At 36.2% G+C, this 14,334-nt stretch overlaps 1 protein-coding gene across 11 annotated transcripts in view; it reads left to right on the forward strand.

Moving 5' to 3' along the window:
- TNRC6B (trinucleotide repeat containing adaptor 6B) overlaps positions 1-14,334 on the forward strand; it is a 132,764-nt gene that overhangs the window by 17,112 nt on the left and 101,318 nt on the right. For 9 of the 11 annotated variants that reach the window (XM_085570389.1, XM_021552718.4, XM_085570392.1 and 6 more), the window contains exon 3: positions 1,247-1,345. In XM_085570389.1, coding sequence (XP_085426515.1) covers positions 1,292-1,345 — 54 coding nt within the window. In that variant the 5' untranslated portion in view covers positions 1,247-1,291. The remainder of the gene's footprint in view (positions 1-1,246; positions 1,346-14,334) is intronic. The other 2 variants (XM_085570386.1, XM_021552719.4) reach the window with 1 other exon arrangement.

A 14,334-nucleotide genomic window follows, 5' to 3' on the forward strand; every position in this document is an offset into this window, starting at 1 on the left:
TACCTACGTGCAACATAACAGAGGAGGTTGGAGTGCAGACACCTTACACTCTGAACAGGCATTAGCAAGGAAGTGAAGGAGATGCATCATTTAGAAGCTTTCTGTTGTCAGTTTCCAGGCTTGGAATTGCTGCTGTGAATGTGAGAATTCTGCAGTTCTGTAGCCAGTGTGCAGCAGAGAGACTTGAAATGGATGTTAAATGCTGGTGCAGCTGAGGAGTTACATAATCTTGAGAGGGACAACTGTTAAAGCCTGACAGCTCTTGGCTTTAAGATAATTCTTAACTCACTGTATTCAGTGTGAGCCCTTATTCTCCATATACCTGGAATGTTAGAGATCTGGTCATGGCTTATGTCTTGCATTTAAAGTGTGAGAGATGCCTGCTGAATTTATGCTGGTGCATTTGATCTCTTAAATTGATTAATTTGATCCATTACCTCTGAAAGATGCCTCATCCTCTGGAGTAGTAGACATTCTAATCTTACACACCAAAGTCTCCCTAATTGTATTGCATCCTTCCATAACTTACTTTACAATTTGAAGACTGGAGTTTGGGGTGCAGATTTTGGATTTTTTTTCAGTTGGAACTGCCCTGATACTGTCAAACAAAGATTAAATTAGATTACTTAGTAGTGTTGAATATTGGAAACACTGGGATCATTTGACCTGGGTTAAATTGGAAATGCCAACCTGAATGTGAATGACTTTATCTGTTTCCCTGAACCATTTAGATTCTAGAATGTATTTATTATTAAAATGAAGTCAAGGAAAAAATCCTGAGTGTAAGACTTCAGAGGTACTGTGAGATCACTGGAAGTCTTAACAATTTTCAAAATAACCTTTAGTTTGGCTTTAAGTTGTGCCTTTAAGGCTTATATTTGCACAAAAGCTATTTCCTAGTAAGAAAGAATTGCACAGCTCTGATCTGTATGGTTGTTCCTTGCTGACTGTGACTTTAATGAGTAAAATCAGTGACTACATTAAATACTCAGCAATGCCACTTTAAAGTTAAAAAGAAAGTATATTCCTGTTAAGTGGATTTTTTTATTTTAATTAGGTAGTTTGTCTTGTCCTGAATAGTAGTTCTTGTTTGTGTAAAATATTATTTCAGCAAATATGTGCAGAATGGCATCACTAAAGGTCATCGCCTAGAATTGTTGTTTATGTGTACTGCAGTCTCACATAACATTGTTAAAGGTGGAAAAATAACTGTTTTTAAAATATATCTTTGTTGTTTATCTTTTAGGCAGTATTTTGCATTTCTGCAGAGCTTTGCACAGATCCTGTTCCCATGCAAACTGATGAGGGAGAAATACTGGAGGAAGGCAGTCCCAAGGTCAGTGAGGTAAATGCCACTGTGTTTTGGAGGAAGAGGAGCTTGTTTGGCTGAAATGGGGGGCGGGGGAGTACATGGAGTGAACATTGACTGGTGGTGGTATTTTTAATAAATACCTTCATGTAGATGCTTATTCTTTATTGTCACGGAGATTACTTAAGAAATTAAACTTTGTAAGACCTTTCAAAAGACAGGGGTTTTGCCACCCACTAAGGATTGGAACATGTGTTTTCAAGCACTTCCAGGAAGGAAAGAGAAAACCTGAAAAAAGATGGTTGTATTTAATTTGTGATAACTGGAAGGACTTTGTTTCCTACCCACCCACCTTCTGAACTAACTTAAGGAATTAGACATGTGGGCCCTTAGGTACAGGTGTTGGTGTCTTCTGTGGATTGCTGACTGACTTATATTGAAGGTGTGCTGCTTCTTGTTTCCTTGTACTTGCCAGCATGTGCTGTGTTGGGAGACTGGAATGTGTGTTGCTTTTAAAGGCACCTCTGATTCTCAGCATACCTTGTTGGGACAGGAGCATGTTAAGTGTTCTGTTGAACACAATGCTGTATCCTGCTTTTTGCCTTCTTCCTGAAGATGTACATGTTAATATGTGAATTACTTTGGTTTTCATAATGACATAGTCATTGTCATACTCTTCTGAAGGTTTATAAATACAATTTATAGTCCTGACTGCTCAGTGAGTTAGTGTCAGCATTGCAACTGTTCTGTGTTTAAAACATGCTCCCTACATTTCACAAAAATCTGGATCATTGTTAGTTTGCTTGTAGCTTTGTGTAAGAGAGAGACTGAGAAATTAAAACACTAGAAGATTAAAGTTAAAATCTATTTCCTAGGTAGACCTTTGGAGAGATGTTTTCATTGTTTTAGGATCTAAGAAAAAACTTTTTTTGGCTGTAAGCACCAAGTTAGGCAGTAAGTAATTTTTAGAGAAAGGACTTGGCAATTCTGCTACAGGTACTTCCGGAGTTGTGTTAATTTTAAATAGCTTTGAAGGAAGGTTGGCTCTAGATTAGGAGCTGAAAAATGAGAACATATCAGTGGATGTACTTGCAGCAATCCAGGCTATTGAATGCATCTTTTGACAAGGATGTGATTACAGGTTTCAGTGGGGAATAAACATGAGAGAGGTAACATCACGGTGCAATTAATTACTGATTATAGAACAGTTATTGGTGTCTTCTTTTCATTGCACAGAGGATCTTTGTGTGTGTGAACACGCATTTATGTGTATACAACCAGATGCCTATATATATATATATATAGGCACCTGGTTGTATACACATATATATGGATATACAGCTTTCTTCATTTTTTGTCTGTGTGGCAGGAAGTAGACTGAAGTGACTGTCTTTTCCTCCAATTAAGGGTATGCTTTTCTTTGGCATACTTAATTCTGGATATAATGGTGAACATTGTATATGTGCTCCAAAAATTGAATGAGCTTAAATTTAAAACCAAATTCTTCATACTGACTTTGAATACCTAAATGTGTATGAAGTATTGCTTTGAAACAATTAGAGATTGTGGGAGATCAGGAATTGTGCATCAGGTATTTCATGTTATTAATAAAGGACTATATAGGATCAGTGTATATTAAGCAAAAAAATCATGAATGCATCTAGTCCTTCTCCCCATTCTATGATGTACAGGACTACTCACTGAAGTCTGTTTTTCAGTGTTTCTTCAATCACTAAATGATCATCCTCTCTGTCCTTGTCTCAGGAGAGTTTTGTATCTATAAACAGTTGAAGCTTTGTCCTATAAAATTTTAGGCAAAATATATTTCACTATGTTGTCTAGTATAATTGAAATGGTTCCCTCAATTTACAAATGTTTTCATGATCCATTGACCCATTTTCATAGAGATACATTTTTCTACGAAATACCTCTATTAGATATTCAGTAATGTAGTTCAGTTTTTTTCCTTCTCCCATCCCTCCCCACCCACTCCCGACTTTTTCAGGCAAAAGACATGAAGTATACTTGAATGACGTATTCTGAAAGAGAGGAGAGCAAAATCATTTTCTGTGGAGATACCATGAATATCAGGATATAAAGATTTGGATACTGCAATAATTAATTTTTTTGTTGTACCAGCCTGAAAATAACCTAAAAAGTTTTACATGAAGATTCTATCATTGAGTGGAAAACAAATAATATGTTATGCTGTATGCTTTTGAACTGGTTTGGTTCTATAACTCAGATTAGTCTGATTTTCTGGTATCCTAGACTGTATAGTATTTTGAGACATCCTGGTCAAGACTTTGACAATAAAAGGAGATTTCCTATGGTTTTGAAGAAAAAATTGTATTATGCCTTATGTAGAGCCAAGTAAGTAGTTTTAAAGCCTAACTATTTATGGCCTTCAAACTAATTAACACTATGTAAGGTATGATCAGAAAATTTAAGCCCTGCAGTCAAACATCATGAATAATGATCTTGCTTGACTCCTAACAACCTGGTGAGACAGCTGTAAAGCTCTTTAAATGAATGTCAAACTCAGTGACAACTCATTGGAAATTAAGCTTAAGGACAGTTATTGATGGACTCAGTTCCCACTTTAGTGTTTATTTCTACCACTGTTGTTAATTAATACATTTTTATTTAATTAGTAATTTAATTTTTTAATATTGTGGTTGTTGAGTTGTGCTCATGTTCTCAATTTTGCATACACTTCCTTTAAAATGGCCTCAACTGGTAAAGATGCCTGGCACCTGTCAATAGCATGCGCTTGATTCCAATAATTATCTAATGTTAGTGCTATAAAGAGAGGAAGCAACCTGTGCAGAAGTCAGTTATTTCAAATGAGCATATGGATTTTAAAAATTAATTTTGTTTTGGCAGATGTGGAAATTTTATTTGATAATAATATCCAGTCTATTTTATCCAAGTGACCTTCTAGTGAGTATCATGCAGTGACGTATCCTTTCACTTTTTAGAATAGTTTGGGGTGGGCTTTTTTCTGGCTTTTCAGGGTCTCTTTTCTTCCTTTGAAAAAACAAAAAAAAAAATCATAGAATTGTTAAAGTTGAAAAATACCTTCAAGATCATTGAGTCTGAGCTTTGAATGCCACCATGAGGTGGTAAAGGCTCATCAGTGGGGTACCACCAAGGGAATTTTGTAGGATTGACCTCTTCAGAAGTGGGAATCCAAGCAAGACCCTCATGGTGTTCTCCCCAGTCATGTTTGATGGAGCTGCCAGTGGAAGGCAGGAAGCACTGTGTCATTCTGGTTCCCTGATACCAAAGTGAAATCTTCTACCTCTGCTACCTCTCCATTGCAACAAGAGGAAAAGAAAACTGGGGTTCTGCTTGGAACCTTTTACCCTTTACTATTATTTGGATTATGATTTTAATATTTAATTATATTTTGTGGTAGCTAATTAGCTACTAACAATTACTAGGCTTTTTCCATTAACAACCTTGCTACCCTGATATCAACAAGCACTGAACTGCTTGTTTGTGACTGAATTCAACTGCTTTGATCCATCAGTTAAGGATTATTGCACAGGCAACACTTAAACTTGGTTTCTTAGTTGTTCCTTTGCTGTAAAATGTTGCAGGAGAAAGCTAAAATTTTATGCCTGATTTGAAGTACTTTTAGATTTATTTAAATGCTGGCAGGAGTTTTGAGCTTATGCAGAAAACTTCTTTATCAAAAAATGCAATTAAAATGCTCATCTTAAATGTAGAATTTCCTGCTCTTCTCCTAGTTGTTCCTTCATGTCTCAAAGGAAAAGCCTATGAATTCAGAGGGAGTGAGGGACTTTGATCAAAGTCATTTACAGAAAGGTATTTATGAATCATGGTTTTGGTTCAGTGTTGTAGAAGGGAAAGGAGAAAAAAAAATATAGTTCTGCCATTTTAATGTTTTGTATACTAAAAATCTAGGTTTTCCAGTCTAGTAGTGGCCTGGTGCATTGTGCTTTCAGATTATAGTTCCCTGCACTATGAATCCCTGCACTCTTGGAAAATTTTGGCTTCTTACGAGAGGTGAGCTTTCAGCCTCAGTGTACTTTCCTGAGAGTACCTGACAATTCTGAGTATGTTTCAGTTTAGCCATATGGCTGTTGCTTCTCCTTTGGATCTATGACAGTAGGTTTTGGGGTTTTTTAATTTAGTTATTTTATTTTTCATGTCCTCTGCTGAGTTACTCGTGGAGCTTTCAGCATTTCTGTTTCCATTATTTTTCTGAAACATGAGTTGTAGGAGCAGCTAGTCTTCGTAAATCTGCTTGCAACTATACTGAGTTCCTGGAGTCTTTGCATGAAGTGTCTAGTATAGTCTTTGAAAAGTAGAGAGGCATTCTGTCTAACAAGACAATTAATGCTTCTCCCAAAATGTAGCAGTTTAAGAATTAGGAGGACAAAGACTTTTTCACAACAGAAACTGATGTCATCTCCATCCTCTGCTAGCTTCATTTAGTTAACCTGAAATAAAGCTACAGATCTTTAGGATAATAATTTCAAACCCAAAATATTTGCATATCATGTATTGAAATAAAAATCCATTAACCTCTCAGTAAAAAATTAATTTACTTAGAATTCCTTTTAATTATGTGTTATAGAAGTTTATAGAAGTGTTATGATATAGTCCTCTTGTTTTAAATACAGATTAACATAGGGAATCAAGGGAAGCTGAAATTCTGTTAGTTTCTCTCTGGAACTTCAACACTGTTGCCAGGAAAAGAACCTAAAATACTTTCCTACAAAATACTACATGCTTGGACCTCTCTACATGGAGGGAAAAAACCCGAACAAACCTGTTTGTGAGTTTATAATTTCAAATTTCAAAATTTCAAGGCATTGTAACAGAGTTATAATTATGGTTTTGGGTCCAACCTTACCTGGCAACTAAGCACCACACTGCTGCTCATCCACTCCTTCCCCTGCAGTGAGATGAAGGGATAGAATTGCAAAGGTAAAAGTTAGAAAATGTGGCTTGAGATAAAGGTGATGTAATAATTTGGGGGGGAAAACCCAAACCAACAACTAAGAGGAGAAGAAAATAAAGCCTGTGAAAGAACAAATGATGCAAAAGGAAAAGAATTGATTGCTGCCAAACACTTGATGCCCCGCCAGTCTCTGAGCAAAGTTAGCCCCAGCTAACATCCACACACACCCTCACTTAGCTTTCATGCTGAGCATGATGCCATGTAGTGTGCAGTATCCCTCTGGACAGCTGTGGTCAGCTGTCCTGGCTGTGTCTCCTCTGGCTTCTTGTGCACCCCTGGCCTGCTCACTGGTGGGGTAGTGTGAGAAACAGAAGAGGCCTTGATGCTGTGTGAGCCCTGCTCAACAGTAACAGAAACATCCCTGTGGTATCAGCACTGCTTCCAGCACAAATCCAAAACACAGTCCTCTGCCAGCTACTATCTGGAAATGTAGCTCAATCCCAGCCAAAACCAGTACAGTATGTTATCAGGGTTCACTATAAAAGAAGCAGTTAAAGATAAGGTAAAATTGTTGAGGACTTTGCAAAAAAGAACATGGAATTAGACAGTACTACTAGAAGTATTGTAAAGGAATGCTTTTGATAGCCTAGGTTCTTGGACATTTTAAAAGAAATTCAGGATCAAGTTCAGAATTCTGCCAGTTGGGTATACTGTTTTCTACAGAGGCAAGATGAATTGCTCATTTGAAACCTACTTATCCCTAGTGAAGACTGCTAAAATATAGATGCTGAACTGAAAGATGACTCTCTGTTTTCTAATGTCAAAATATCCTGAAGTGCTTTTGAATCACAAAGAGAAGGTTAACACAATGATGTATTTTCTTTCTCTTGGAAAATACCATCATGTGCCAAGGTGGCTTTGAGATCTACAAGAACTGTCACCATATGTTCTTTGATGCAGTCTTTTCATACGTAGAGTTCATGTGGAGAAAGTGTACTGGAATAGCATGTCACTGCAGTGAACAGGTATGTGTCATTTATAAAGGAAAAAACCCTTCAGTCTTAAGAAAACATTCAGTTAAAAAACTCATATTTTCCATTCTTTTAAAGGTTTTTTTTTTTTTATAAGTATTTTCTCATTAGTTTTTTCCTCAACTAGTAGCATCTCTTCTTCAGTTGATTACAGCAATTTATAATACTTGGCAAAGCAGACAAAAAAGCAGGTATTTGCTTGAAGATTGAAAAAGTGGTTCTGCATTTGGGAGCTTATGTGGTATAGTCCCACTATAATATGAATGACACTCAGGGAAATTGATTTGTGGCTTTGATTACAAAGCATTTCTTCTCATGCAGGTGTTCTATTGGCACACAATTTGAAGGCTTTCTGCCTTTTCAGAATATTGTCTTTTGATCTCTTTCCATTTCGTTTTGACTTTAGAGAATTGTTGGCAGTGGTTGTAGTCCATGTGAATTGTGACAGAGTTCTTTATAACAGGTAACTTTATATGAAGTCTTACAGATGTGGAAGTATTGATGAGTGTTTTCAATTTTCCTGTCTTATGGCAGACTTGAGGGGGATAAGTATTTAGGGAGAAATTTGAACCAGGGACATTAAAGCTTACTCTACCCTACTTTAAAAAAAATCTTAAATTTACTTTAGAAATACTTTGTAGAATGTAAGTCTGGCTGAATCATTGAAAGGTGTAAAATTCAGTGGTCTTGTTGATTTCATGCATTTGCAAGACTAATTTGATGACCCTTCAAGGACTATTTCCTTTTCATTTTGTGGGCTAGATGGATATGAATTTTTTTCACTTCCTCAGAATTTTTTTTTTTCATTCATTGGGTGTGGAAGAAGTACATGTGAGGTTTGATGGGAAGAGTGTGGGTTATTCTTCTGATGGTAGTAGCAAGAAATCGTAGAGATGGTTTTCAGTATTTGAGTACATAAAAGGGTGACTGGACAACTAAGGACACTGGAATTCTGCAAAAACATATTGTGTGCTGTCAGTTCCCCTGAAGAGTAAAAGCAACATTGAAAACATGTCATCGTTTCCTGGCACTTGCTTGAAATCACTGAAGCATTCAAGCAGTAGGCAAGAGGTTGTATCATAAGAGGGGAGAATGTAGTAGTTGTCTACAGACGCAGTAGTGTGGAATTAGGTTAAGAAATATTTAGAGCTACTTTGAAATCATGTTGATTGGTTTCAACAGATGCAAGTTCTACATGTAATTCTCAGAGAAATAGCATATTTCCATGGCATCTAAAGGTTTGTTGGGGATTTTTTGAGTGCAAGTTGTAGAAAAGCCCACACTCTTCTCCAGAGATGAGTGGCTATATTAATGGTTTGGTGGTCTGTCAGATGGCTAATCTTTCTAATAATCTTGATAAATTTGAAAAAATTTTATAAGCAAGCAGCAGTGTCAGTGGCTCCCCTGTGACTAAAATTAGTTTGGATTTGTATTCTGGTAACTGAAGAAACTGGAAAGCAGCTGTGTACTGTGGATGTGGATAGCCTGTATTCCTTCTCCTTTTTGACAGTGATCAACATTGAATGCTTAATACAGATGTGGGGCAGGGTTAATATATACATAGAATAGATTTGTTCTCATCCTCCAGCTGTTGAGGAATTTTGTGGGCCACTGTTAGTTTCTGTGTGTTTAGAATCAACACAACAGATTTCTGTGAACACAGAAAAGAAAGTTCTTTCTACTGCTTGCCTATCTGGTTTTAAGGCAGAATAACTTCAGCACCAATTTGTGTGTGCCTGGCTTATGTCACTTTCAATCATTCCTAACAAACAGTTAAAAACAGTATTTGTGGCAGTGAAGGTGATTAAATGTGTAGTATAAAAGTGTAATTTAGTTTTCTGTAATTCTGATTATCATCTGCTTTCTTAGGCCTTTGAAAATTCTTTTAGCAGTTCATGCCCATTGTCCTTTTGTGGCAATGCATCGTCTAGATTTCCACATCCAAGTGGGAGGAAGTTAATGTTTTCTCTCTTCTGTGTCAGCGTGGTTAACAATGTGGATATCAGAATATCAGCCACTTACAGATGTCAGTTTAAAATGCTATAACTTGTTCATCTGTGTCTCCATCATGAATAGGAAATTGACTGTAAAATGAGTTGGATAAATAGAGTTACTGAATTTCATATGGGTGGCTTCTGAAAGTACTGGTGGGGGTGAACTGTTCAAGGGCTTTTGGGTCAGTTGTATCCCCTAAATGGAAAGTGTAAAAATTTTGTTATGAAAGTGTAAAAGGTGGCCAAAGTTAGCAAGAATTCATGGCTTGTGAAATGCTTTTGGTTTTTAGCTGAAGAATAATTTAAAAGGTTAATTAAATAAAATCAGGGATTTTTTTTGCCTTACTAAATTCATATTATCCTGGGCTCCATTCATACTGTTTGTGCAGAACACACTACAAAATGGATGGAGTGTATGGATGGAACACACTAAAGAATGGATCATCAAAAGTGGAACAGAAAAAGAAAAACACTTTTCCCTAAATTCAGAGTGCTTTATTCATTTTTTGTGTCTGAGGTGGTTGAATTATTATTTGAAGCTGCCTTGGCAGCTTCAGAATTGAAGTTTTCAGATGGTATTTCTGGATATCCTGTCATACCATGACTTGAGTGACTTTAACATCTTCAGTGGTTGACATAAGGTAGAGCTGTATCTTGCTGCAAACAGCTAGGTGGTTTAAATTGCTTTCAGAGCAAGATATATTAATTGTATCTATATGCACACACACGCTATTGTGTTTTAAATACTTAGCAGCTTAGTGATGCATTAAAATAAAAAATTTTTTATTAAGTAAACTTTTGTACAATATGAAATGTGGCTGGGATCCCAGCCTTTTTAGCATTTCCAAAGTGTGATTGTAGTTTTCATGTTATTTATAAAACTGCTTAAGCTTAGCTGGGAATTCATGTTAAGCTGCTGGGTATTTCACGGAATATTAGTTAACAAACATCTTAAATATTACATAGAAAGTGAGCCATAGGTTATTTCTACAATTACTTAGTGACTATCTGGTGACTGCTAAAAGCAAAAGAAACTGAAAGGAAAACTTCTAGTCTTTAACCACTGCTGCAGCTTTTGTGCTTGTTTAGCTGTAGCATAAATTGCATATTCTGAGTTCCATAGGTTAATGATGAATTGAGTTCCCACTGACAACCTGTCCTGCTGTTCTATACACATGATGCATGATTTAATGATGGTGTATGTTAACATGTTGGCATTTCTTCTAGTTAATGTAATGTTTCAGTGAGCCAGGTGTTAAAGTACAATTAAGCTGCATATAATGAACACCAGTAGCAGATTAGTAACTTTTGAACATAATTACCATGGTCTAAGTGTGTTAGCATTTAAAATTATTAGTAGGAAGTACTGAATGTGAAGTGTGACTTAGCAGAGGGATTATGTTAGTAAGTTTTCACATCTCCTGTAACTAACAGAAAACCAGTCAGGACCGTGTGATGGTAATAACATTGAAATGTTCCATCTAAATGCTGCTGAAAAGCTTCAAGAAAATGCTGATTAGGCTAGGAGATGGTTCACATATTTTGGTAGTGATTTTTATATATCAAGACTATGCTTTGGCAAACTTGAGGAAAAAAAAAAGGTAGAAGTAGGTTCAAGTGAAAATTTAGTTACATCACAATGGTGCACAATACAACAAAGTCCTAAAAGAGACCAAAAATTCAGCCAGTATTTCATGCATACCTTGTCTTTAAGACTTTCCTCAGTGTGATTCAGAAAAATACTTGGTGCCTTCTCATTTTAGGAGCTGTTTTTTCTTTTTTTTTTTTTATTTTAAGTTTAAATCACTAATTCTAAGGGTTTTTTTATTTGTGTACTGAATTCAAGATTTAATCCAAGAAGTACATTTTGAAACTAATTTTGCTGAACAATTTGTGCTATTCTATGCACATTTTGAAATGCTAGCTCAACACTAATTTATTCCTAAAAAATTATTAAAGTGTTAGCAGCTAAATTGTATTTTTATTAAAAGAAGGCAAGTTAAAATTTTAATTAATCTGTTGCTAGTGAGTACAATTTTTCCCAATGCATGTTGTTCAAAGTGCTTATAATGAAGCCAGGCAGAGAGGTGACTCAGCTTTCCTTTCATTTGTAGTAGTGATTACATTTCTGTCAGACCTCAAATGGTCTGAGATTTCTTTTTTTATAGCACAGCCTCCAGCACTGTTAGCATTAGTGACTAGTGACTAATTTGAGGACTGGGTTGTGCAACTCTCCTTAAGACAACTATTAGCGAGAGAAAAAAAGTGCTGATGGCCTGTTTACAGTAGTTCTGGTGCTGCTGACGATTGGGAGGGATGTTGGTGTTAAGCAGTAGTTGTGATAAAACATCGGATTTATCCTTCTTAGGCTGTGGTAGGCTGTGTGAAAATCACTTCACTTAAAGCACGGGAAGTGGATGGCCACAACCTGCAAAAACCAGCATTTGACCTTGGCTGGTCTCCACCAGAGTGTCTGGTCAAGTGCCAGATAAGGCTTTGGTGTTGTGTCCGCTTGAGATGCTAGTCAGTGAAAAATTTGGAGTCTTCATCTCCTGCCTGGCTCAAGTCCTTTTGGTTTTTGTTTCTTTGTTTGTTTGGGGTTTTATAATTGTCATTTTGTTTGGTTGGTTGAAGGTTTTTTGTTTGTTTGGGGTTTGTGTGCTTGTTTTGGGTTTAAAATAGGAAATAAACCATCTTTGAAAAGGAGCTATGGAATGAGTAGGAAAAGGAGGTGATAGCAGCTCTCTGAAGTTGCATTAGTAGATTTCTTTACACTGGTGAAGACATGACTGTTTAAAATGAATAGCATTTCATAAAGGATTTCTCACAAATATCTATCTCTTTTTCCCTGAGAAAATGCTTGGTTTCTCTTAAGCTCAGTTCATCTTTGGTGGGCTACGGTAGCTAATGTACGAGCTGAATCTTGTTAGGAAAATGTGCTTTCTGACTTGGGGGATTCAGGAAAGGTGAGGCTTTTGCCCTTGAAACTTTCTGACCCTTCAGAGTGTTACTGACTTCATCTAGGAAATAAGGTTTACTCATTAATCAAATCCATTAGGGTCTCACTGAATATATTTTTAGAAAGAGTAGTATGAAACTGTAGTAACAGGTGTTGCACTTCCAGACAAAAAAAATATATATATATATAATCGTTTATTACACTGAAGCTCATGATAAATTTAATTTTCTAAAGGTTAAGTATTGAGTGTCTAATAGTGAGTAGATTTTCTTAAATAAATCAGATTCTTTTATTATTTAGAACACTCAATATATTTGTGTTAAAATTTGAATATTCAGAGGTGCCTGAATTTTTAGAGAAAAAGACTTTGAAATAATTTAATACAGAGTTCAACAACTGGCAGTTCCTTTAAAAAAAAAAAAAAAGTTTTCTATTGAATTCCTCCACTGCTATTTCAGGGTTTATTTCTGGTTCCTGCTTCCAGCTGCCAGAATCTTGAAGCTTTCTCTATTGCTTGCCAGGAGAAACAGGTGTGGAGTATACTTCCTTTGATTCCTGCTCTTGGAATCAATGGCTCCCTCTGCAGTCGTCTTAAGAGAAGCTGAAGTGTTTCAGATCCTCTGCCATTCCACCATTTCTCCTTTCCTTGGGAGCAATAAAAGGAATCCAGCTCTGTCTTAGATCCGCCTTCCATTCTTTTTCTACATATTGAGGACAACTGTGTTTCCTACATACTCTGTGAGTCAAGAGAGGCTCAAGGCTTTGAAAGCTGCACCTTTTCCAAATGCTGCAGTGAACCGGATCTGGTGAGGCTGTGGATGCTGTGGATGGCTGGAACTTAACAAGAGCTCTGGGCTCCAGTTTTCTTTAAAAAAAGACTCAAAGAGTGCTGAACATGATAGGGTGATGACAGAATGAAGGGAAACTGAGAGACTTGTGGGGAAGAAATGTGCATAGGAATTGTATAATAACTGTGGGTGGAGGAGAAAAAGAGTATTCTCAGCTAACTGTGGCTCTTGTGTGCTATTCCTCTCTTCAGTTCATCCTCAGATAGTCACTTAATCAAAAACTTAAAATGCCACATTCTCACTCTTTCTGTGTTACGGCATCATGGGATGTCATTGGGAAAATAAGATCTAAACATTTTAATTTTGAAGTATTTTTAAAATCTAACAGCTGGGCCTAAGAACAAACTTTATGAATATGTAAGCAATGCTTTTTGAATTTTATTGTAATTTTACTTTCTCTTAAATTGTTTTCAGAAGGCTTTGTCAGATATATCTATTTGAATTAACTACCCAATAAAGTGACTTTTAAATATTGCAGAAAGATGTAAATGGGTATTACTTTATGAACTTACTCTAGAAATTTTAGAACATTAAATAGGATATGCATCACTTTCTAGCAAAAATTTTAAAATCTGCAGAATTCCAAGTGAAAAATAGAAATCACTGATCATCAAATTGTTTAACGTAATGCAGGCCAACAAAAGAAAGTTAGAATCAAGGTTCTGCAAATAGAGGAAGGCAGAAATTGCTGCACTGGATCAGGCCTGTTGAATGATCTTTATATTTAACTTTTCCTTTCACTGTGTAAAATTAATGTTATTTCTAGAAACAGAAAAGCTTATACTGCTATTGTTTCTAATCCTCTAATACACATAAATCCTTGTACCTATAGGTACATAAACCACAAAACCTGCTAAGACTTGTGAAATTTAGTGTTGCAATTTGTTTGTTCAGGAACTAATTTTTTGTCTGCTTAGTAGTACATTTTCTCTATGTATCCTCTTACAGGTGTTCTTTTGAGAGTGAATTGGGTTTTGTTTATATTATAATATTGTTTATATTGTAATAGGAAAGGAGTGATGCTTCTTACAATACTGTCATGCTGCTTTTTTTTGTATATACCTCAGTGCTGTGTTGTCTTGCATTAAGGGAGGCCAAATGTTGCGTTTTATTTATATGAAATCTCCCCTCTGTCTACACTATACTGTGAGCTCTCATGTTTTTGGAGTGTTTTGGAGGGGGTTTGAGTCTTCATTGTCTCTACTCATAGACACTATTCTAAGAGAGGGCATACTGTAGATCTGCTGCACACTTTTC

The sequence above is a fragment of the Lonchura striata genome, chromosome 1A (assembly GCF_050655825.1).
Source record: "Lonchura striata isolate lonStrDom1 chromosome 1A, ASM5065582v1, whole genome shotgun sequence".
Lineage (NCBI taxonomy): Eukaryota > Metazoa > Chordata > Aves > Passeriformes > Estrildidae > Lonchura > Lonchura striata.